Source organism: Echeneis naucrates, chromosome 22 (assembly GCF_900963305.1).
Source record: "Echeneis naucrates chromosome 22, fEcheNa1.1, whole genome shotgun sequence".
In the NCBI taxonomy this organism is placed as follows: domain Eukaryota; kingdom Metazoa; phylum Chordata; class Actinopteri; order Carangiformes; family Echeneidae; genus Echeneis; species Echeneis naucrates.
The window spans coordinates 15,936,051-15,959,090 of record NC_042532.1 but is presented as its reverse complement, the minus strand read 5'-3'; the positions used below and the strand labels follow the sequence as shown (position 1 = coordinate 15,959,090).

At 41.3% G+C, this 23,040-nt stretch overlaps 1 protein-coding gene across 2 annotated transcripts in view; it reads right to left on the bottom strand.

The window, feature by feature from the left end:
- The window catches only part of stard9 (StAR-related lipid transfer (START) domain containing 9), a 38,084-nt gene that overhangs the window by 2,446 nt on the left and 12,598 nt on the right, over window positions 1-23,040 (bottom strand). Inside the window, exons 4-31 of one of the 2 annotated variants that reach the window (XM_029494108.1) lie at window positions 20,748-20,864; window positions 20,465-20,497; window positions 20,311-20,372; window positions 20,073-20,185; window positions 18,186-18,328; window positions 17,914-17,981; window positions 17,519-17,616; window positions 17,205-17,405; window positions 16,334-16,431; window positions 16,167-16,244; window positions 15,807-15,884; window positions 15,438-15,617; window positions 14,385-14,436; window positions 13,904-14,029; window positions 13,187-13,269; window positions 12,922-12,986; window positions 12,235-12,428; window positions 11,630-12,107; window positions 4,936-11,493; window positions 4,154-4,351; window positions 3,881-4,064; window positions 3,149-3,295; window positions 2,880-2,979; window positions 2,464-2,630; window positions 2,225-2,289; window positions 1,788-1,990; window positions 1,080-1,159; window positions 483-641 (exon numbers count right to left, since the gene is read on the bottom strand). In XM_029494108.1, coding sequence (XP_029349968.1) covers window positions 483-641; window positions 1,080-1,159; window positions 1,788-1,990; window positions 2,225-2,289; window positions 2,464-2,630; window positions 2,880-2,979; window positions 3,149-3,295; window positions 3,881-4,064; window positions 4,154-4,351; window positions 4,936-11,493; window positions 11,630-12,107; window positions 12,235-12,428; window positions 12,922-12,986; window positions 13,187-13,269; window positions 13,904-14,029; window positions 14,385-14,436; window positions 15,438-15,617; window positions 15,807-15,884; window positions 16,167-16,244; window positions 16,334-16,431; window positions 17,205-17,405; window positions 17,519-17,616; window positions 17,914-17,981; window positions 18,186-18,328; window positions 20,073-20,185; window positions 20,311-20,372; window positions 20,465-20,497; window positions 20,748-20,864 — 10,128 coding nt within the window. The remainder of the gene's footprint in view (window positions 1-482; window positions 642-1,079; window positions 1,160-1,787; window positions 1,991-2,224; window positions 2,290-2,463; window positions 2,631-2,879; window positions 2,980-3,148; window positions 3,296-3,880; window positions 4,065-4,153; window positions 4,352-4,935; window positions 11,494-11,629; window positions 12,108-12,234; window positions 12,429-12,921; window positions 12,987-13,186; window positions 13,270-13,903; window positions 14,030-14,384; window positions 14,437-15,437; window positions 15,618-15,806; window positions 15,885-16,166; window positions 16,245-16,333; window positions 16,432-17,204; window positions 17,406-17,518; window positions 17,617-17,913; window positions 17,982-18,185; window positions 18,329-20,072; window positions 20,186-20,310; window positions 20,373-20,464; window positions 20,498-20,747; window positions 20,865-23,040) is intronic. The other variant, XM_029494109.1, reaches the window with a different exon arrangement.

Below are 23,040 nucleotides of genomic sequence, written 5' to 3'. Positions count from 1 at the left end.
ATTATTGTCTCCTTAGGTTCTGGCTTAGCAGCTGTTAATCTTCCTGAATTCAGCTGTTACAACAAAAAAGTCAACCAAAAATTTGATCTATATTACATCACACACAGGTCCATTTCACTAAGTTCAGACAGCCTGCTGATTGTGAATCAGAAAATAATCTTCCTGTGTAGCAGCAGAGCCAAGTCTATATTGGACGCTGCTAGCTGAGCACTTAGCACATAGACTTGTAATTAAACTATCAAGTAATGGTGGCTGGGTTGAATCCTTCAGAGACATTTGTATTGTGGTGGTTGGTCAGAACTGGTCCTGAATCGAAAGCATTTTAAATTCTCACATTTGCACACACTACATTTATTCCTCTGTTCATTTATTCCACAATCAAAACATCTGTGCTTTTGCTGGCTGTTAAAATGTGATGGTGCTGCTGGTGAGCACAGCACATTTATCAGCCAGCCCAATTAGTTTACAGAGCTACATCTCACCTGCAGCAGGTATATGACCCTGGTGACTTCCTTCCCGTTACGTTTAATTGGCTGAAGGACCCAACAACTGGGCATCATTTCCCCTCGGATGGCATCAACGCTGGGACGTGGCAGAGACTCCTCAAACACAGACTGCATTGCCAGCACACACAGGTCACCCTGAGGCATAGAGAGAGTGAAGAAAACCATCAATAAAACAGACAGCACAGCTTTTTGATCAGCCATCAGGCAAATGTACACTGGCTGCAAAATGATAACCAACAGCTGGCACAGTTTCTTCCACAGCCACTCCCGTAGGGGCAAGTATTACTTATGCTTGCCGTTGTTTCACTGAGCATTAGTATCTAAATAGCATGTTAAGCATTTTGTGGCTGAAAAACATCCATTTCCCAGTATTTGCTTTTAGATTTGTCTCAATTTTAAAAAGGCAGTGCTGTCTGATCCAGGCTTCAGGGCGCATTAATGACGGCAAATGGAATTTTCTCCTCCAAACCGGAGCATATGTTTGTGTTTAGTTTTAATATTAATGCTCACTAAGCAAGGGGTGACTAGCAGCAATCAGCAGCACTGGCTGTGTGATTTTCCTGCTGTGCTTACCTGTTTGGACTCAGTGCTGATGCAGCAGAAGTCCCGTGGCTGGCTGAGGTGGCAGGTGGACGGATCTGTTAGAATGTAGACTAAACAGAAATACAAAGAGTGGATGCATCAGACTGGTACAATGGTGGGTGGAGCAGGACTTTCCTGCTGACCATGAAGGGTCTCTTTTCATCCTTGTTAGGCAGTAAAGTCCTTTCATTTCACTCCATGCATTAGTAACACAATATGATGAATGACTATGATAAACAAACAGAGACAAAAATAACTTTGGCGAAAGTTTCAGAGAGTTGAACAGAGCAGTGCAGATAGAGAAACAGAGCGCCGATGATGTTGCTAAGGTATTATATGTGACCATGCAGCAGATGTGAAAATGGAGTTGGTAATGCAATAGAATAAACTTGTCAGTGACGAATGAGACTATGTATTGTTCTGTACTATAGATAGCTTAGGCTGCACTTGCATAATTTAAAGTGAATACAGTTGCGGCATACCTTAATACCTTGCAAAAAGCATAAACAGTAAAAGCAAAAACACATATTGTACAAAAAGTCCAATACTGCCCTCAGAAAAAAATGGAAGATAAAGCATATTAAGAAAACACTTAACACTTCATACTTAACTTTATGTCCCAGAGTTGGTATTAACTATGATATATGAGATTTATGAGAATAAAGTGAAAGTATAGATTAAGTAGAGTTGTTAACTCACCCAGCTGAGTGCTGTCATCTAGTGGTCGTGTCCAGACAGAACGAACCGACCGATTGTACAAGTGGCTCTTAGACAGCTGGCAGATTAAGTTCCACAGGCTGTCTAAGGGTCTGTCCAGCTCCCCAGAGCCCAAAAACCCATGGACAGACAGGCTGGAGGAGGGCTTATAGTAAGCCTGGATCCCCCGTTCTTCTCCTTGGTACCTAAATAAACACAAACATAATACATAAGCAAACTGAGCGATAATTGCGATTTTGAGGGAAGCAAAGTTTCAGCACTAGAATATTCTCATTTTCATTAAGAAGACTCATAGGGAGCCCTGAATAGACAAGAGTCAACAAGGAAAAATGATTGTGGAATACTAAACCAGCTGATCTTATGTTTGAGGATTAAAATGAAAACAGGACATATGTTTTGGATGAAATGACTGCACACACCTCCAGCCTGCCGTGGCCTTGCCCTGCACCAGGTTGGTCAAATCTCCAGCTGAAGCTAGTCGGACCTGTTGAAAAAAGGGTCCAGATATTAAACTGGTAAAAAAAAAAAATTCAGGCTGCAAAGATTACAAAAAAGCAGAATCTTTATGAAGAACCGCAAACAATGTGAATATTTAATGCCAGAGCTGATTGTCGGTTCTTTCAACAGTTTTATCTCAGGTTATTCAGGCCAGTATTACCTCAGCTAGAGCTCGCCCAAGGAGGGTGGATGTGATATCCTGATAGGTTGTGGATATGGAGGAGGTGGAGCCAATGGAGGTGGTGCGCTGTCGTGCACAAGTGTGGGGTGATGGAGATGAAGTCACCAGGGGCTCAAACACAGTGACAGTGGGTTCAAGATGGACATCTGATAAAACACATGGATGTTAAGATGGAATGGAGATGCAGAGTGAAGAGACAAACTGGTGACAGATCTGGACAAAATTATTTGGAAACCATTTCTTCTATTTCCTACTATAAACTTTTTTACTAAGTTTCTAAATTTAAAATGATTTTTATTAACCATCTTTCATTAAAAAACATTTTAGCATAGTTTTGATGACTGTTTTGCTCAGATCTGGTTAGGCTTTGTGAATCACTCCTGCCTGGTCCTTACCCTGGGCAGACAGCCAAACTCGCTGTGTCTTCACACTTGGAGGACCACATATTGGAGGACGTGTCCTGACCTTCAGCCCTTCATTCTGAAACCCTGTAGTCTGAACGAAAACAGTGACATTGATAAAAGTAGCATCTGTGTTACTCATGGAAAAAATAAACAAAACAAACAAAGAAACAAAAAAAAAAACAAAAAACAACAACACAAAAATGAGCCTTTAGATAAGACTCATGTATTCTAAAGCAGCATGTTAACGTGCATTTACCAACCTCTCCAGTTAGAACTGGTCTGTCATTATGCAGCAGTTGGACAGTGTTTCCACTGTTGTACCCTGATGTGGGTCCAGATGAAAGACTCAGGCTAGATCCGGTACACAAGGTGCTGTTACTGATTCTCGTCCGATGCCTTAGGTCATCCTACCCGAGACAGACGCAAACATTAAATTAAATGATTTTCAATACTTCACTCATTAACCTTTGTTTGAATGCCAGCATCAATAGACACATGGCATGCAAACTGTGTTTACAAGCACTGTAACTGTTTATTTTGACTTGCAGCCAAGTCAAAAGTTTGGGACTACGACAAAGGATTAACCTGGAGACAATGCATCAAAGCCATCAACCTGGTACTTGCAGGTTGCAATCACCTATGTATGAAAAAAAAAAAATAAGGTAGCTGATTCAAAATGGTCAAATGGAAGATTTTTTTCTCCTTTTTATAAATTTTTAAATTACATATTTTTGAAAAGTTAGTAAGACAGGAACAATCAATCTTTCAAAGTCACCTTGAGCTTGTAAGAAGCCTTTTCATTTTGAATTGCCCACAAAACAAACAACTGAGCAATTGAAAAATAATGAGACAAATAATAGGTAATAAAAAATTGCTGGTTGTAACACCGACAAAAACATCCAACACTGGTCTGGCTGTAACTTCAGCCTGAAATGAAGTGTTGTGACACATGGATGAAATAATTATGATACCCCGGAGACAAACAAACCAACCTTCACTTCCTGAGACTGGGCCTGCTGCTGAATCCTTCTCTTCTCCTGCTCAGTCCTTTCTCGCAGTCGTTCCCGTGCTTTTGCAATCTCTGTCTTGGCTTCTTCCCGAGCTCGGCCGTAGTCACGCAACAACTGTTCAATGTTAGACGGATAGTGGCCTTCTCCTCGAGCAGGATTTGGCATTCTGTCGTATATATAATTCAGCAAAAACTCAACAAAATGTATTGAGATTTTTCTTAAACTAAATTTAAAAATGGTTAGCCTCTGTTTTACCTGGTGCTTTCTATCACTTCCTGGTGCAGCAGGTAGTCTTTATGGCGACTGGGTGTAGCTGTAGACACCTTGGAAAACGATGCCGCCTCTTGAAGCGCTGGGCAAGGATGTTTGCTGGGACTCAGACTACGAGCTCTCCGGTAGGTCTGGAGCCGCACTTCCCTCTCCTGCCTCAAACCCTCTATACTCCTACGGTGTCTTGAGTGGAAAGAATCCCAAAGAATATACAGCTAGTTTTGTCAGTAAGAGATAAGTAAGATACATACATTAAGATCATTTGGGTCACAAATCATCCCCAAGTGAATTGACATAAGATACAAAATGTACATTTTGAAAAATTGCAGCACTTTGATAGATTGATATTTGTTTCGGAGTCTGAAATATCACCAAAAGAATATTGAAAATGTTACTATGAGAGTGAAAATTGTGGGCTGGATAGTTAAACAATGAAATGAAACGGTATAAATCTCATTATAGCTTGGGAGCGCTCCAGGTGACACTTCTCTGTATACCTATTTCAAAATATACAAATGAAGCATCTGACAGCATTAAAAATTATGCATTGAGAAGTGTTGATGTGAAAGAAAAAAAAAAAAAGGATTGAATAAAAAAAGTCTTTATATGTCTGACAGTTGTTTTTGAAAATGTCTTTCTTCAGTACCAAAAGTCAATCATCATATGGCACCAGTATCAGCACATTTCCAAATATTTCCAGGCCCTAATCCAGTTACAGTGATCTTATTAAATCAAAATAAAGGGTATTTGTATTTGAGTATCCTTACCGGTCATACAGCTGTTGTTTGGTGGGAGCAGTGGTAGTTGGCTCCAGCTCTTCTCTGGGCCTCGGGGACAGCATCTTTAACAGCGTATCAGTTTCTCCCAGCCCATAATGTAGCTTGGCCTCTGTCAGCTCAACAGTCAGCGTTGGCAGGTTTGTGCTAAGGTTGACTGTTGCCATCACCTGCTCCCTCTCCTGTCGAAGCCTCTCTATCTCTCTCACCCTTCTGTTGCTCTGCGCCAAAGAGTCCACATTTGAAACGTGACTTTCTATTTCACCCCATTCGGCGCACTTTCTGCTCTTTTCCTGTTCGCTGGTGTGCACTGCAGCCACTTTGTTAGAGCATTTGGATTGTTGGCAGCTTATGCCTGACCAGTTGGTGAACTTGTTGTGCATAGGTAGGTCTTCTGGGACCATCTGCTGGTCTTGAGATGGGGACACAGTGGTGACTGGCTTAATGTTCACAAGAATATCTGTGTTGCATTCACTGGGGGCCAGTGAAACCATGTCATCCTCTTGATGTTGGACAGTGCTGTCACTGACCGGTGACAGGTTGTGGATATCAAGGAAACAATCCACATAATCTGCAGCAGGTCTCGTGATGCCTGATGGTTTTCCATGTTTGGATTTATGCTGTGTGTGCACATTAGTTTGTTTCAAAACGGATGAGACGTGGTTGTGCGAAGTTACATTTTCTATAGATGTAGAAGCCCCCGTCTGCCAACTTGCTCTGGGATGGTAGTTTTCCTCGGCATTATCATTTCTTCTGTCAGGGTCTGTAAATCTATCCAGAGATGAACCAAGCCTTGGAGAGCATTTATCTGACCCATTAAGGCTTGAACAGTTTATTTCACTCACTTTCTCAAGTGACACTGATTCGGAAAGATCACATTCTGGTGTGAACATCTGATCATCATCCGATACAGATGTGCACAATGACTGTTTGCTACAAGGCACAGGCGTGCGACCTGCCTCAGAAACAAGGTTTGTTTTTCCTCTCGTATATTTTGGGGTACATGCTGACTGCTTTCCTTTTGGCTTCAAACTTGACCTGACTCCTACAGTCAGGATGGGAGACGATGCGCGATCTTTGTACTTAGCTTGCTTCTTTGAACAAACAGATGGGATATTTCTCTGACTTTCTTGGTTTCTTGGTGATCTATGGGTTTCAGACTTTGCAACACTTTTGTGGCACGGTGCCTCGAATGTGCTTTGTTTTGAACTTTTAGCAGGAGCCGATCTTACACGTCTCTGACATTCAGCTGTGATCTTTACAGGAGGCGTCCTGAGAGGGAAATTCTCTGATTGTGAGGCGTTAAACCTCAGATCAACAACATTCTGCATCTTTTTATCTGTGTGAGCCTTGGTTTTCACCACACAGTGCACATCTTTGTCTTGAGACACACTAACAGCATCAGAACCAACAACTTTGACAATCACATTGACCTCATGAGGTTTGGACTTTTCACTGGGTGATTGATGAACAGTGACCTCTGTTGCAGCTGGTGTTAGGAGCTCTTCTGTCTGGATCCCAACATCTACAGCTGTTTGAGTGGAACAATCTCTCTTGGCGCAGTCATTCTTCTCACTATAAGAAATGCTGAGATTTGACAAGTTGATGCTCTTCCTTGAACTTGCCCTGTGAGCTTCGCCTGTTCTCATGTCCTGGACGTCGCCCAGCAGGTCTGAGGTGCTGTTGATCAGCTTGGAGAGGTGAGCTGACATACTTTCCATGCTGGCCCATGTAGGAGATTCTTTAATGTCCACCTTGCTTTTCTGCCTAGCAGGCACATCAGTGTTGCTCCTTCTGTGATGATCTTTCCTCTTTGGAGTACTCGCAGTAAAGGTTACCATTTGAAGTCCACGCTCAGTTTGAGTGCCATGTTCACATGTCCTCCTCCTTTGGGTCTGTGTTTGGCCTGTCTGGGACTCTTGCTCAGATGAGTAAGCATGCATAATTTCTTCCACATGACTAGAGTTGGTACCAAAGCCACTAGGAACATCATTACTTGAAGAACTGCTGCTCACTGTCAGATTGCCTAAATGATTGTGAATTTCAGCACGTGTCTGCTGACTGGGTGTAAGCTGACAGCTTGGGTTTGCTTGTTCCTTGTAATCCTCCATACTGCTAAGTGTACTGGAAAGCCCTTTGTTGGTGGCATAAGTGCTGAGATGGGAATTGAAAGGGGAGTTCTGCCCATTCAAACCATTGTCAACACTGCAGCATCTTGTCATACCTTTTTCAGCACTATTTAAAAGCGGGGACTTGCAGGATAGGTCGGCGGCACTTCCGAATGATGTGTTTTTGTAACAGTGCTGATTTGAGCCGTCGTCTTGCCATTGGTGAACAAAAGGGTTGATGTCGCTTGAGGCAAAATGCATTGGGGGGTCTTGAGACGTCAGCATATGTTGTGGTTGACTTTTCTTTGCATTTGGGAGGATTATTTCCGCTTTTGTCTTTTGGAATATTGACTGAGTGGATAATGAGTGTCTTTTTTGGCTGCAATCTCTACTAAATTGAACTTCACTTTTACCTACTGTTACATGTGAGCAAGTCTTGATTTTAGTTTTGTTCACTGTCTGTGACATACAGACATCTCCATTGGTACTTCTGGCCTGTCTACCTTCCAGTTTAGCATTGCTCTGAGAAGCAATTTTTACCCATTTAGATGAGAGTCGGTTGTGAAGCACTGGAGTGGTTTTATCATCATCCTCGTCCTGTGACTGGAGAGACGACTCCGACGAAGACGTGGATTGAGTTTGGATCTTAGACCTTCTGAACCTTTTAGATTTGGCCTTGTGAGGCATAAGAGCAGAATTTTCTTGTGGAGAACTTGATGCGTTTGCATGGCCCTCACTGGACATGATGGATCCACAGCAACTTGTCTTTCTGACACCATGTTCCTGTGGTATTTTGTGAACAGGCTGTATGGAACCAGAAATACCTTTTTCATGCTTAAACACCGCCAAGCTCTCTGGAACGTCGTCTCCAGATTGGTGTGGCAAAATCTCTTTGTTTTCCATCACACACTTTTCTTTACAGTCAACTTGAGTATGTTTGTCAAATTTCTTCTGTGAATGGGATAAGCTGTGGCAGTCGCTGGAATTCATGCAGACCACACAAACATGGGTCAAAACATCTGAATGAGTTTGTGTACAGCAAAACTTTGCTGTAATAGATGGTTTACTTCCATTAATGGTCTCTGTTTCACCACTTCCATCACAGTCAGGAGCAATCATGAACCCTGTATTCTCATCAAAGGCCGTTTTCTGGTCACTGCTGTAATTGGATGGTTGGAATTCTGTGGCTTTAGATGAGTCAGGACTATGCTGGAGATTTTGTTGAATCATGTTTGGTGAGTTTTGTTTGTAAGAATAATGGCCTTCATCTTTCACACTGGATAAAGCTCCAACAGTGACAGCTTCTACATGGCTGCATCCATAGTTAAAGCTTGTATCATCAAAGGTGGATGGTATTTCACGGTGTATGTGGTGACGCTGTGGGTTGTCTAGCTTATCACTGTTGGTGACTTTTTGTTTTGCTACATCATTAATTTCTTGATCTTGAGCATCTATGTCTACAGTGGTCTCAGTCGCTCCATAGATGTTTAATGTCTGATTTGATTGGATGTTGGCAGTGACATCTTGGACAACACTGTAACAAGCAATTTGTTTATCTGATGCCACATCAGAGAAGTTAAGAGCATGGTTAATCTTTTGATTTACTTCAGTAGATTTAAAAATGCTGCTCTCATGAACAGCCCTCAATATAGGTTGCGTATCTGATGCCAGATTTTCACTTTTGTTCACTGTAGCTTCACTTGTCTTTTCCTTTGAAAAATTTTTGCAGAGGTTTGTCCTTTCCTTTTTGTCATCTCTCAGTTGTTTTTCAGTATTGCATTCAAAATGACAGGCAAATGATGCTAAGGCATTCAAGCTTCTGGTCGTCCTCTCGCTGCCAATCAATGACAGTCTGACATGTTCCTTCACCATTTCTGAGATTCTCAGGTCAATGGCGCTACAAATAGCATCAGACTTGCATATGTGCTTATTATTAAGTTCAAATTTTGTTCCTGCAACTACCTCATTTATTTTTTCATTTCCCTTTTCAATAATCCTTCCGTCATTCACAGAGGAACCACTGTGATAACTATTGTCATTTCTAAACACACATTTAGACTCCTCGCAGATCTCTCCAAATTTCCTGCTCATGTGATCAGTACCTGGCAATGCAACTGAAGCTATTTTGTCCTCTTGAACGCTGCCATCAGCAAGAGCAGAATCCAATCCATGGCTGCCAGTTTCCACAGGAGACTGCACAGCCTTAGAGTCACTGTTGTTATTGTCATCAGGCCAAATATCTTCATGGCTGCCAACTGCTGTTGAGCAGAAAGTTTTCATCACTCTACTGTTGCTCGTTTTTTGAATTTTCAGGCTGCCCATGAAAGCATCCTGTTGGTCTTTGTTCCTCTTCCTGGAATTTTTAGCAGCAGATTTAGCAAGCTCCCACTGAAGTGCATTGCACTGTTCAGTGTCTTTGGTTTTATCCCTTGCTGGTGATAAATCTTTGGTATTCACAAACTCAAACTCCTGGACATCTCTAAACTTTTCAGCTCCCTGTAGATTGCATGGTAATTCATCTGGTGTGGACAGTTTGAAGGCACAGGCTTCGGTCAGTGTTTGGCCTTGGTTGGAAGGATTTTTAGAGAAATATATTAACGATTGGCAGCCTGAGGTGCCCATTTTAGTGTCAGATGGAATAGTCTTGTCTTCCGCCACCATACCAGGAGCATCATTAAGCAAGTTAGATGTTGCTGGCATGGTTTGGGGAATCCCAGTAGTGGTCTGATCTGGGGTGGGTATGGAAGCTGAATTTTTGTTTATGCTATGGTCTAGGGTAGCTATAACTGGATTTTCCACATTTTGTGACTGTGGCCCTAATAGCTCCACATCTTCCTGATCCCATGTTATCTGGGCACCTTCTGCTGAAATCTGAGCCTCCGTTGAACGTATGAGTTTGTGTTCCTGCACTGTTACATTTATACCCTCTGTGCTGGTGGATGTTGAATTATAGGTAATATACCCGCTTTGAGAGTCTGACAGATTCATGCTGGTTGGACTGGAACTGCTGCTACGCTTCTCCACTTGACTGAATGGCATTCTTCTTTGGAAAGGTAAGGAATTTCTTTGAATTCTGGGACTGTCAGCTGCATCGGTTGAGGACCAGGCATCGGTGAGCGCCAGCAAGCTCTCTGGCTCCCTCACACTACAGCTGCTCAGCAAGCGAGGACTGCTGGTCGAAGCAGTCTGTGTGTTCTCTAAGTCGTCAGTCAATTTCTGTACAATGTCTTCGCCTGTGGAATCTGCTGCTGAAGGACTTTGAGACAGAAGCTTCCCTGTTGAACAAACTTCCTCTGTATATCTCACTTCTGGGGAACCTTCCAGGCTCCAGAACGCCTCTGTAGGGGCTACCTGGGGTTTCCTACAGCTACTCCAGGCTAAGCTGCTCTCTGCAGAGGAATCTGTCACCAGTGAGTGAGCTGGCACCAGCGTTCTATTAAGTGTTCCCTTTGTAGAATATTTCTCAAAGCTTTCCACAGCTAAAGAGTCTTTAGACATTTGACTGTCTTCACTTTCTGCTTCACTCTGCCCTGTTTCTTCATGTCTTAGTTGCTCTGCCAAAGCTGTTGCATAAGCAGAAGACAGTGAATCGAGAGAGAAAAGGCTCTCACAGTCTGACGTTCCTCCATCTCTCTCCTCTTGTTCTTCCTCCCATCTGACCAATCCCTCCTGGCTCACAACCCACCTGCTAGTCTTCTTCGACAGTGCCTCAATACTATGGCACCTCCTATGTTGAATGTCCTCAAAAACAGTCTTTTGGTCAAGCTCCTCACACGAGACGGCTGTTTTGATGGCAGATTTTTTTCGGCTCATATTGGCATCTTTCACGCTTCTGTCTCTTTTTTGTCTCCAGTGTAATTTGCTTGCTATCCTCCTGAATGGTTTGGGGACGCGTCCAGCATTTGCACCCGATGGTGGTTTCCTGAAAACTTTGGACAAGACTGTTTTTAATTTGGGCCCTACAGACTCAGAGAGAGAATTCCTGATGGTTTGTTGTCCTATGTTAGCTCCAAGTGATGGAGTACTCAAAATCATACAAGAGACAGCCTCAGAACCAAGTTTATCTGTCGTAGATTCTTGTATATTCTCTTTGTTGACGGGCTGCCCTGCAGTTCCAAGTGGTGATTTCAGAGTGAGTGAGTTACGATCTGATCTGTTTTTAAAAGACAAATCTCGGTTTGGGAGCAGAGGTTTTCTTTCAGGTCGTTCCCGACAAGGTGGAGTTTGTGGTTCATCTCTGGAAGGTTGTCTGATATTTTCAGAGGAGTTAATTCTATTTCGGCAAGACTGACTTTGTCCTGTGAAGGATGTCCCTGAACAACTTTGAGTCCTTTCTCGAGGAAGACACTCATCGGAAACCCATTTCCTGCAGCCAATCGAATCACAAGTCGTGGAGGAATTCGGACTGAGTTCGGTGGATCTGTTTCTTTTCAGGAAATGTCTGGTGAGAGAAAAAAAAAAGATTAATTCAACCCTAAATTTAAGAAAACACAAGTGGGGTAACCACAAAAAGCCAAGAAATAATAATCATAATAATAATAATAGTAATCTCTACAGGTCTTACTCTATGCGCTCACCTGAAGATAGGGGTGTGTTGTGGGTAGAGCCGGGAGAGAAGATCTGCTGAGAATGAGTGTCGACGAGAAGTAAATGGTCCTCTGATTTTTGAGGGCGATCCAACCTCAGGAGACTCTGGGCTGTCCGGTCCAGGAGGTAGGGCCTTTTCCAGTTCTTGCAATTCCCTCTTAGCTTCCAACAGATGCCGCTTCCGGGCAATTCTCTCAAGCTGATACTGCAGCCTCTTCCGATGTATGCGGCTTTCAGCACGACAAAGGGCGTGGTGCTTTAATAGCTCCACCTCCACTGCCTTCTTCCTCTCTCTCACTACCGGACAGGGACGGTCCACAGACAGATCTTCCTGATCCTTTGATACCTGACTTGTCTGCTGCTCCAGGAGTGATGCAGAGATAATGTCTGTTTGAACTCCAGATTCTTGGGTAACTTTTAGCTCTACAGATGTCAGGCGTTGTTTCTCTTGTAAAATCCACTGCTGGACTGTTTGGTAAAGATTCAAGGAGATTATTTTGAGACGGTGGAAATATTTTTGGGAGGAATTTTGAAATTTGATTGCTATCACTTTCATAAGCAGCAGTAATCATTGTGTTTTGCAGAAAGTACTTACTTTCAGTATGCTGCTGTCGGAGGTGGGCCTGCTCCCTCTCCAGCTCTCTCTCAGCCCGTCTTTGTGCAGCTTGGATCTCTTGTCGCAAACTCTCCACATAACGCTGTTGTTCCTCCACACGCTGTCTAACAGTAGGCACCTCACTGGGGGAGAGACAGGCCCCCGGCTGCCCCTGCAGCTTCGCTTCTTCAACACTGTAAAACAGACACCAAGATCCAAGATGAGAAACAGACCTAGAAACTATGATTAAATAAAAAGAAAAGAGGTTATAAGAAAATGTAAAGATATGCTCTTACCTCAGTAAGAAGTAAGTACAATTTGATGATCGAATTTAGTAGTTTTGTTGTTAAGAGTGGAAGGAATTAAGCACAAGCTACTGTTGTTAAGTTTTCAATTCAGCATCTCTGCAGTAACTAAGCAACATCTGAGCCTTTCCTGTAAACAACTAACTGGGACTGTTTCAAAAAGGTGGGGGCTAAAAGAAGCACATGCCATCCTCACCCAGTGAAAAGAAACATGCATGAAGCATTGCCCTATTTCTTCAGCACATACAATGATACAACACTTTGCACTTCTAATTAAATATGTATGCTGTGACTTGGCAGAATAAGAGCTGTTCACCACGTACACACATCCAGAGTTATGAATGTCTCCTTCTGTGACTTTCTTTCTGCAGGCCGCATTTACCTGTGGGGATTGGAGCTCAAGGGGCAAAGGTCAATGTAGGTGCAGGTCATGACACTTTCACTAGCCTGAGAATAAAAAAGAGAAAATTCATTGTGATATTAATTTAAAATAGAAAAACATAATCTACCACCAGTATTCTCAGAACAGATTAAGACATTTTATTTGTTTTGTTATCACATCTCAGTTATCTGCTCTTCATCTATATCATCTTGATTGGAAACTTAACCAGCAGGACGACACTTATTGTCAGATGAGCAGCACTAACCCGTCTGCGTTCCCGGAGGACAGCTGCCTCTGCTGGATGGTTGAAACGGAACTTATGTACTCCTCCCAAGGTGATCACCATCCCTGGAGACAGAGAGACAAATCTTTCATCACAAGCTGTGCTTATTGTGTAGCATTAAGCTAAGAACACAGAGGAGTGCGCGTGTGTGTGTATAAGCACAGCTGAGTGGGTGTTAATGTGTGTCTACGGTTTCATTCTTAGGACGACTTCATGCATTTTAAGTAAATATTCACAATGTACTGTCATTCTACATCCACTTGTTTAAGATATCCAGCAGGGAGCTACAATCACTCAGTAGGCCTTAAGCTCAATGTCAATTTCACTCATTTTCTGAAAGCATCAGCAATGGCACAGACGAACATTGAGTTTACAGATACAGTTTAAGTGAAAGCTATTTTTTGATTTTCATTATATCAAATGTCATTATTGACATAATTTAAGGATGGGATTTATTCTGGTATAGCCATTTAAGTAGTACAACAATTTGTGTTCAATGTTAGTCTGAAGAAAATAACATCAAATCTGCAAGCCGGCATGTCTATAGAGGTTTGGATCAAGAATTAGAACACACAACTAGAACATTGGTCTATTTGCTGCTCATTTCGTGGATGGAAAACAAAAAAATCCAATTTGTGTTTTATCTTAGAAAGGGAAACACAGTGTGAGCAAACTATTTTGTTGAGGAGATGAACTGACCTTGAGCCAATCTGCAGGGCTCAGTGACCTCCCTGTCGTTGAGCAGGCAGGAGCAGCCCGGCAGTGGTTTAAGTGTTACCACACCTCCACTGTTTTCTATCTCACAGCTGGAATTGCCCTGAAGAACTGGAAACCACAATCACACATACTGATTTCAGAAGCTGTACTGAGGAAGCTGCTGAATTTATTCAGTGCTCAATGCAGCATTTAATGAAAAGTTAACAGGCCATTTTAGGACACATTACACTTTATTATCCATTCTCGCTTCACAGCTACAGTGTACATCTTGGGTGTGATACCCCAATCAGTGAACTTGACATTCTCTCTTTGTACGGTATTTTTTCCCCCGGCTTGATTTTTCTGTGGTTATAAGAGGCTTATAAAAGACCCCCCAGAAAAATCTAAAATGTCATTTTATAATTTGAAAAGGAATATTTGCTGTTGAATGCGGAAATAGAGAGAGCAAATGAACAATGAATACCTATTTGTGGTTCTTTAAACTGGTCTTGAGGTCCAATGTGGGTGACTCCTTCCTGCAGCAGAAAACATAATGAAAGCTCAAAATCCACATAAACAAAAAACAAACCATATCTGTGCTTCATTATTAATAGGGTATGCTCAAGACAAAAAGTAATACTGCACACAACAACACTATTCTTTGAAGAACCAACATCACCTTAAACTTCTTATCTTCTACTTCGCTGAGAGAATGAAAAAAACTATATTTGTTTACTTTGAAGCCTTATCTAATGACATTAAAGGCTTTTTTATATGGTGTCAGGACCACATGGGCTCCCAGGTGGCATCAGCTCTTCAAATGCAGGAAACATTGTAATTGTCAGGCCTAAGGGTGTGCTTATCATTGTCAGAATTAGGACAGCGCAGGATCCCCTGAGTCCTGGCCTCAGAACTAAGAGCTTCTTATCCTACTGAGCTCTATGCATTCCAGAAGACATTCAGACAGAGATTGGAGATCGACAGGACAATTGGAGGGCAGAGTGAAGGGAAATAAGACAGGAGAAACACACCTTTTTTCAAGAGTTTTTCTAGCAGAACAGAGAAAAATAGTTGAAGGAGGGGAGGGAAGAATCTAGTAGACAAAAAAAGAGACAGTTTGTCAGACAGTAACTTGAGATTTGGGAAAAGTAGAGCAAATAAAAAAAAAATATTAGCGTGTGGGAGTTTGCATCATGTTCACAAAAATGTGTATTTTGAGTGGAACAGCATTTGTGCAAGTGAGTGATGTGAGTCTCTGTGGATGAAAAGAAACTTGACAAAAAGAAAACAAGATACAGATTTGAAAGTACACCATCCTTAACAAAAACACTATTAGTATGTTAATGTCAAATACATATTAATTTACACTATATACACAACTACTACCAAAAAATTAGAAAAAAAAACAAACAAAACAAAACACACACTCAAAAAAAACAAAACAAAAAAAAAAAACAAACAAAAAAAAAAAAAAAAAACACCAAACACACTACAACACTGACAGTGTTTGTACATGGACTTATTCCTGTCATCATACCCTGAGGTGATAGAAGACAACGCCGGTGCTGAGTACATCTCTATCAAGGGTAACCAGGTGAGGTTGGAGGGAGCTGATAAGGAAGCCTGCTCGGTCCCTGTTGATGTCCACACTGTACTGCTCCAGCAGCTCCTTCTTGTCACTCCAGCTCTCTGACCAGTCCTTGGTCAGCTGCTCCACCTGAGGAAGAGACACGGGTGCAGACAATGAATGTCTGATGACGCAACCTATTGCAACGTGCCCTGACTTTTCCTTCTTGTGAAATATCTGTCATATATTCAACTGAACATAAAAGTACATGGGTTTGATATGTCAACAATAACTAAATCTGTCTGGTAGATGTAACCACCGGTGTCGACCCTGCGTTACCTTTAGTTCGTTCTGTAGCACAATGTCAGAAAGATTCCCATCCCTCTCATCACTCAGGGATGGACTAGGATTGCGCTGCTGATAGTTAAGAGGGTATAGAAATTGTGTGAAGAGAGAAAGAAGAAAAAAAAAAAACATAACAAAACAGTAGTCAGAGAAAACACACCTGATACAGTGCCCTTCAATCTCTACAGCTCTGGGGATTACATATGCCAAAAGGACAAATACTGCATTAAGATTTAGGTAACAAAACTTGTAATGTGGGAAGCCTTATAGTAATTTATTTTGGGGTAAATCCAACAGAGTGGGTCGACCCTGAGAGAGTTAACGCTGTGCGCTAAGAACAAAATATTTTCATACCATTTCAAAGCTAAGCAGCATGCTCTTCAACCTGTCAATCTCCTCTCTCAGCTCCTTGATCAGACGAACATTTGCATCCTACACAGAAATCAAAGCAAACACATGACGCACCAAGAAACATTTACAATGAATATTTGTATTTTTGGTGACTCTACATGGCCACAGACCTCATTAACACGAGGCTTGTTGACAATATTTCTGGCATGGGCAGCGTAGCGCAGTGTGCTGAGGGTTTCGTTGTAGCTGTAAGCTGAGGGGGAGACAGCTGCAACACAAAGACACACAAGACACATGTAGAGTAATTAGAACTCACATCACATGAGACAACAATGTCACGTTTAATAAGTGAGACCATATTAACAGCATAACCATTACTTCTCAGCAATATCCCACCATTACAACAGCTGTCTGTTTCAGTCACAGTGGGCTAAAGCAAAAATAACCTTCCAAACTATTGTCACATAAAACAGACATGAACTTTTTTTGCCCATCACTACAATACTCTACTGCAATAGGGAAAAAGGTGGATGCAATGCCCTAGTTTATTACAGTCATGGCACAAAATATCGACACCCTTGCAATTCTGCAACTCCAAAAATTAACTGGACACAATTCTTGGCACCCAACTTAATATTTGGTAGCATTTGGTAGCAATCCAGAGACAGCTATTACTCTTCTTTCTTTTCTCCATGCTCGGTGTGACACACAACACAAATGTGGAGTCCACTTTTCTCAATTTTAAATGGTTGCAAGCGTGATTACTATGTCGCCCACATCTGTTACTTGGCACAAGTGGGTCTGGATTCAAATTAAAGGAACATCACATGCTCAACAGACAAAAAGCAATTATTTTGTCTATGCAAACAAAAGAAATGAACACGTGAATACCAAAACATTTGTAATTGCAAACATTTTTTGGGAGAAGAGGTGTATTATCTGACAGAATTGCAGGGGTGCCAATATTTATGGCCATGACTGCAAGTGGAATATTAAATACCTCTGGAATAGCCCTTTAATACTAACTCCTGTGCCACATACTTGCAATCATAATGGTCTTCGAGTTGCCACCCAGGCTGTCTTTTAGTAGCCAGGTTAGCACTGAGTCCCTGTAGGGGATGAAGCAGTGCCTCCTCCCTCCTCCAGACAGGGAGCTGCTGTGACTACCCACTGTGCTGCCATCACCCTCTGAGGCCACGCTGTTGATACTCTGGCAACTGCTGGACATCTGGGAGTTCTGGGCTGTGAAAGGCAGTGAAAGAAAGAGATAAAAAGTGAAACGTGAAATGGGCAGATGGTTCGTTCCATGCTAAATTTTACTTGAATTTCTGTAGTTTAACAGTCTCTTCATTTACCAAGAGCAGAAATGACAATGCCCAAAGTGACCAGTGATTTGTTGATGTTGGAGCCTTCCGTCAGTCTATCTCTGCAGTAGTGGGGGTCTGCCCTCTCGCTGTCAAAAGAAAAAAAGAAAAAAACATGGGATTCATCTTGTTGCAAGTCAAAACAAAACAAAAACTACATGAGTTTCATGTCATTGTTTAAACGATTAAAAGCAGATATAAATAAAATGTATTTAATGGACATTTTATAAAATCTTAGGGGAATCGACAAGTTCCACTAGGGGGCAGTTTTTTCAAGACTTCACCTTCAACACGTTGAAAGGGAAAATAAATAAATAAATAAATAAAAATCAAACAAACAAACAAAAAAAGAAAAAAGAAAAAAGAAAAAAGAAAAACTGCTTTACCTCCCTGCCAAATCCACCAGGTTAATCTTGCTGACAGTTTCTGAAGGACAGTTATTTTCTAGAATGGCCTGCAGAGAAACGACAAGAGCAATCAGCCTGAAATCTGCCAATAATGATAAGTGTTTCACATCAAAGCGATACTAACAATATGAAGTGCGTGTCAGCAGTCAAGAAGCAATTACTGGCAAAGTTTCAAAAAGAATTGTCAGAGTGATGTATTATAGATTAAGGTTGATTGTATGCTATGATTGGGTGTAGAAGGTGATGATGACCTTAGTGTACTGGATGGTAAAGATGGCATGGGATCTGCTACTGGCATCGTGATTGTGGGTTGCTGCAGTGATGCGGTTGGCAATGCCCTCTTCCAAAAGATGCATGGCCTGCTTGCAGTCAGAGACCACATGCTGTGAGAGGTCTGATGCCACAGAAACAGACAAAGCCAAATGTTGAGAAATTCGGGGAAATAAACAAGCAATTAAGTTTTATTTCAACCTGGGGGGAAAAAAAAGGGAGATTTCAATGGAGCATCCAAAAGAAACATGAAAAGAATGAAGATCAAAGTGTAACAATCTCACAAATGTACATGTTACAGTTAAGGTTATCCACAGTTGTTGACAGAATTGGGTTAAACTGGGAAATTATATAAACTAATTAAAATTTTAGAAGATAGCTTGTAGAGAAATGTTTAACTGACAGTGAGGCTACTACAAATACACTTAGGCAAAGGAGTTAAAAACGAGAGAGACAGAAATGCGAAAGAGGCAGAAACAGCAAATATGTCTCATCATTACATGCTCCTCTTTGATTAGTAACTTTTTCCCCACAGCATTTAATACAAAAATCTGTGACAATGCTCTTCTCTACTTCTATGAGGGAATCACATCAAAGTTGTGGTGGCTCTAAAAACACGTGCAGATTTCAACACTACATTCTTGGAACTATGAGATATGGTTACCTTTTTCGTCAGTAATATAAATAGAAATTATTTCAAAACAAGAAGCATGAGTCTAGAACAGTACTGGAAAGACAAGTACTGATGGAGTAGAAGGAAAAGCAGTGAGTCTTAAATTTTCTCTGTATGTATCACAAATTGTTCTCCCTGGAACCACATGGAAATGACTTCACTTCCTCTGGTCATCTGGGATTTCTGTTGACACACACAATGAGTGGCTGTTGGGGCTTCAAACACAGAGAGGCAGGCAGATAAGAAGGAGACAAAGAAAAAAAGGAAGGAGTGGATGAGGAGTTGGAAGGACAGTAAATAGAGAGAGGGAGTAAAATAAGCCAAAAGAGGAGTATGGATTATAACCAGGACGGCCAAATCTGGACCCGATGAAAAGTTTAACAAGGCAACAAAATTCCTCCACTGACCACATACCGCAGTGACTTATAAACTAAACATACAAGACAAGAGTATTGCTCAAAATACTGCAGACCATATTACACATCCAAGTCCACAATTTGGCAAAATTATCTGCCCGAGTGTGCATGACGGTGTAGAAACAGGACATTAACTTTAGTATCCTCTCTCTTATCCTAACTCTCAAATTCCAAGTGACATTTTTACGATATGATTCCCTGCTGAGTGGTTGGAAAATATTGTTAAAATGTAACTGAACACTTATCATGGTCTTTGAAAGCACCAAATCACCGTTAAACAAAATGCTAAATCTTATCGTATGCCTGAAATGGAAGGTTGCTGTAAGAACACTGAAGATTAACCTTTCCTACGCACAGGTCTGTTATCTTAGTTCAATCTCAGTGAAATAGTTGTAGCAAGTTAATGAAAAGTCGCAGCATCTAGACCTCTCGTTAAGCATTTAGTCAGAAAGAGAGACAGAGAGACACTAAAAAGATACAAGATTAGTACTTTGTCTAATCACACATGTAGCTATGTTAGGAAACTACATTTAAATTAGTTCCAACTTTCTTTGCGTTTTAGGGTAGGTTTTATAAACCCCAGCGCTGAAGGTGTGCATGTACCTGTATATATATATATATATAAAATACATTATACATATATTATATATTATATATATACATATTCATATATCTTTACCAATTTACCAATTTCTTTAAAAAATATACAAAAGAAATTAAACTTTTGCTTTTCATCTTCACCACTTCAGAGTAACTATGCAGCTGCCATGATCACTTACCTTGGACATATGGTCCTTTCTCAGGGTGTTCCCTAACTCTCAGTGAGGCTCTCTTCTTCTGCTCTCCTCCTCTCAGCAAGTCTCTCACTCGTTCATTATAGATTTCCAGGAAGCTGCGAGGAAGGTGGGATAAGACAACAAGCTATTTTGACACAGCTCTGAGGTCTTACAGATAACTAGTACATTGAAGCAAATGGGTGAGAGGCCTGCAACGGTGATTCCCACAATAACAAAGTACCTGATTTCTACTCTGCTTGAATTTTGTCCATCAGGAAAAGTGTCTTCAGATCTAAAGAGACCCTGTAATAAAGGAAGGAAATTTCATTCACTTCACCCCGCCAGACAAGATACTCAAGCAGCTCACTTGCATGAAGTATAATCAATTGCATTACCTGACAGATGCGAGGAGTCAAACCAATGGAGTCCTGGAAAACAAACAAACAAACAAACAAACAAACAAGAGATTTAATGAGATAAAGTTCAATCACCACCGACATGCAGAATTGCATTTCAATTCAGTGTTCTTCGTTTAAAGTTAGCTTTTTTTGCAGTGCAGCATGACTTGAATTTGCACTTTGTGCCAACTTGTTTGTGCTTGGTGAGAGAAATAATCTGACCAAATAGCAATACATGACATTCAGAGATGCTGGTTCCCACTCCACCCCTTCTTCTCACCGGTGTCCCCATCATGGTGTACGTCTTTCCAGATCCTGTTTGGCCATAAGCGAACAGACACACATTGTATCCCTCAGAAGCTCCAGACAGCACCAACACACCCAGGTCCTGGAACACCTAAGGGGATTTAACACACACACCTTCAATAATAAATACACAAAGAAAGACAAACTAGGTCTGGGTGCAACTTGTCACTTTGATTTGATTTCCCTTCTTGTTTTTCAAGATACAAACATCTGAATTGTGATGACAATTTGAATATACTGAATGTTGAATAATAATAGGTACCTTGGTTTTTACACTGTATTTTTACACCAAGGTTTCACCATCACAATACTGTGGAACCGGGCAAGTGGTGGGGAATTAATGCTCCTTCCTGCTGAGGTGTTTGGGTAAGGAGCAGGGAGGTCAGCTGATACTCTGGGTAAACGTGTGCATGCGAGACAAAGAAATGAAGGTACAAAAAAAGATTTTTCCTAAAGGTTCTGTAGTGGTATCTGCAATCCAGGGGAGTCCCACTCAAAACAGTTTGTCGAGCTCTCTTGGGTCTGCATCTGATGGCTAGGATCTGGAGATTATTAGCATTCACCACCACATTTTTCCACTCGTCTTTATTTGAACCGAAATGTTATTTGTTTTACATGCGTGCAGTGAAACATGAGTGAGATGAAAAACTCACATAAATTACAATGCTGAGTTGCGGTTGCAGTCATTTCTATCATCTTTATCATAATGTTTCGTAGTAACACATGATTTTGGTAACTGGTACTGACGGTCAAATGAAAAACATCTGACATAAGTGTTGCATGTCAATTTGTTTTTCATTTGCAATGACTTTTATTGAAGTCAAATTAAGTAAATGTTTTAATGTGGTATAAAAATCAACTGTTAAATGTAATACACAGTTTACTGAACCCCTACTGGGGTTTACACTACAGCTAGTAAAAACCAGGATAATTCTTCAAGATATTTAGCTTGCTAGTGTGTGAGCAAGCTGAAAAGAAAGAAATCCTCACAATTAAGAGGCTGAAATTATAGAACGGGTGGCTTTTCTACTGATTAGCAAATAGCCAAGTAGCCAATTATTTAGTCAATATTTTAGGTCATTTCTGCTTTACAAGCAGCATCAACGTCAAACAGTGTCCTCGAACCAATTAAGGTCCACATATTTTCCACAGCTGACAAACAGCCCCTGAGGGTATTAAGCTCCTTGTGTTAAAGCTCTTATTGGATGTTTTTAAATGGCATCACTGAGGCTTAGATTTTGCGGATATTTGTTTTAGATAATTATAAAAGTCAAACACAGTGGATCATGATAACAGCTGACTTGGCTGCACACCCCATGTGCATGGTGAGCAATATGGGTGTTTACCATTTAATATTATGTATCATAACAGTCAGCTCTGCCTACTTTTGTGTGTGTGCAGGTGTTACTGGTTAGCGGTAAAGCAAGTGGATCAAAAATGTTCCGTCCTTTCTGTTATCTTTCTTTTGGTTGATAAGCAAAAAGAAACTACAACAGAACCAGCTCCTGCGTGACCCTGTCAGCAGGAGAACGGCTAAGTCCAAAGGCAACACATGTCTTTGGGGGGCAGCAACCTGATCTAGACCAGACTGAGACACAGCACATTCCCCCACCACCCCATAACCATAACATAACCTGGGATCAGTGATGGGGTCCACTCCCTTGGCCCCCGGGCTCAAGCCGGGACCACAGAGACTGATGGGTTAGCTACAAAGCCAAGCGAGGGAGAAAGGTTTCAGAGGTACCATGATCTCCCATTATCAAAAACAAGAATATTGTCAACATACCTCCCACGTGTGAGAGTGCGTGCAACTGCCAACAACTGTCGGGACAAGTGAGAACCTGAAGCTAAGCCTGTGTACACTCGAAGCTTAAAAAACAGTGGGAATTGGTTTGGGTTGGATGTGGTTGAAAGCTCTTAGTGAAAGGCAGAGGCCTTGTGAAAGCAGTCAGAATGGATTCACTGGTCATCTGGTTGTTCTTAAGACCGCATGAATCTGTTTGTTAACATTCAGCAGCCTTGAGTTTTCTCTGGGAGAAGTAAAATGTTCAACACCGACATGGTGTGGCGAAGCTCACATCTCATTTAACCACCATGACCAAGTCAGCAAGAGAAACCAGCGTCTAAACCAACACCCAATGTTAGGAGAGAGACAGTCAATAATATAATATTAAACACTAATATATGTCAATTTTTTTTGGGCTACAACTAACCAATATTTCTATCATTAAACTTTCTTTTTATTATTATTATTATTATTAATTGCT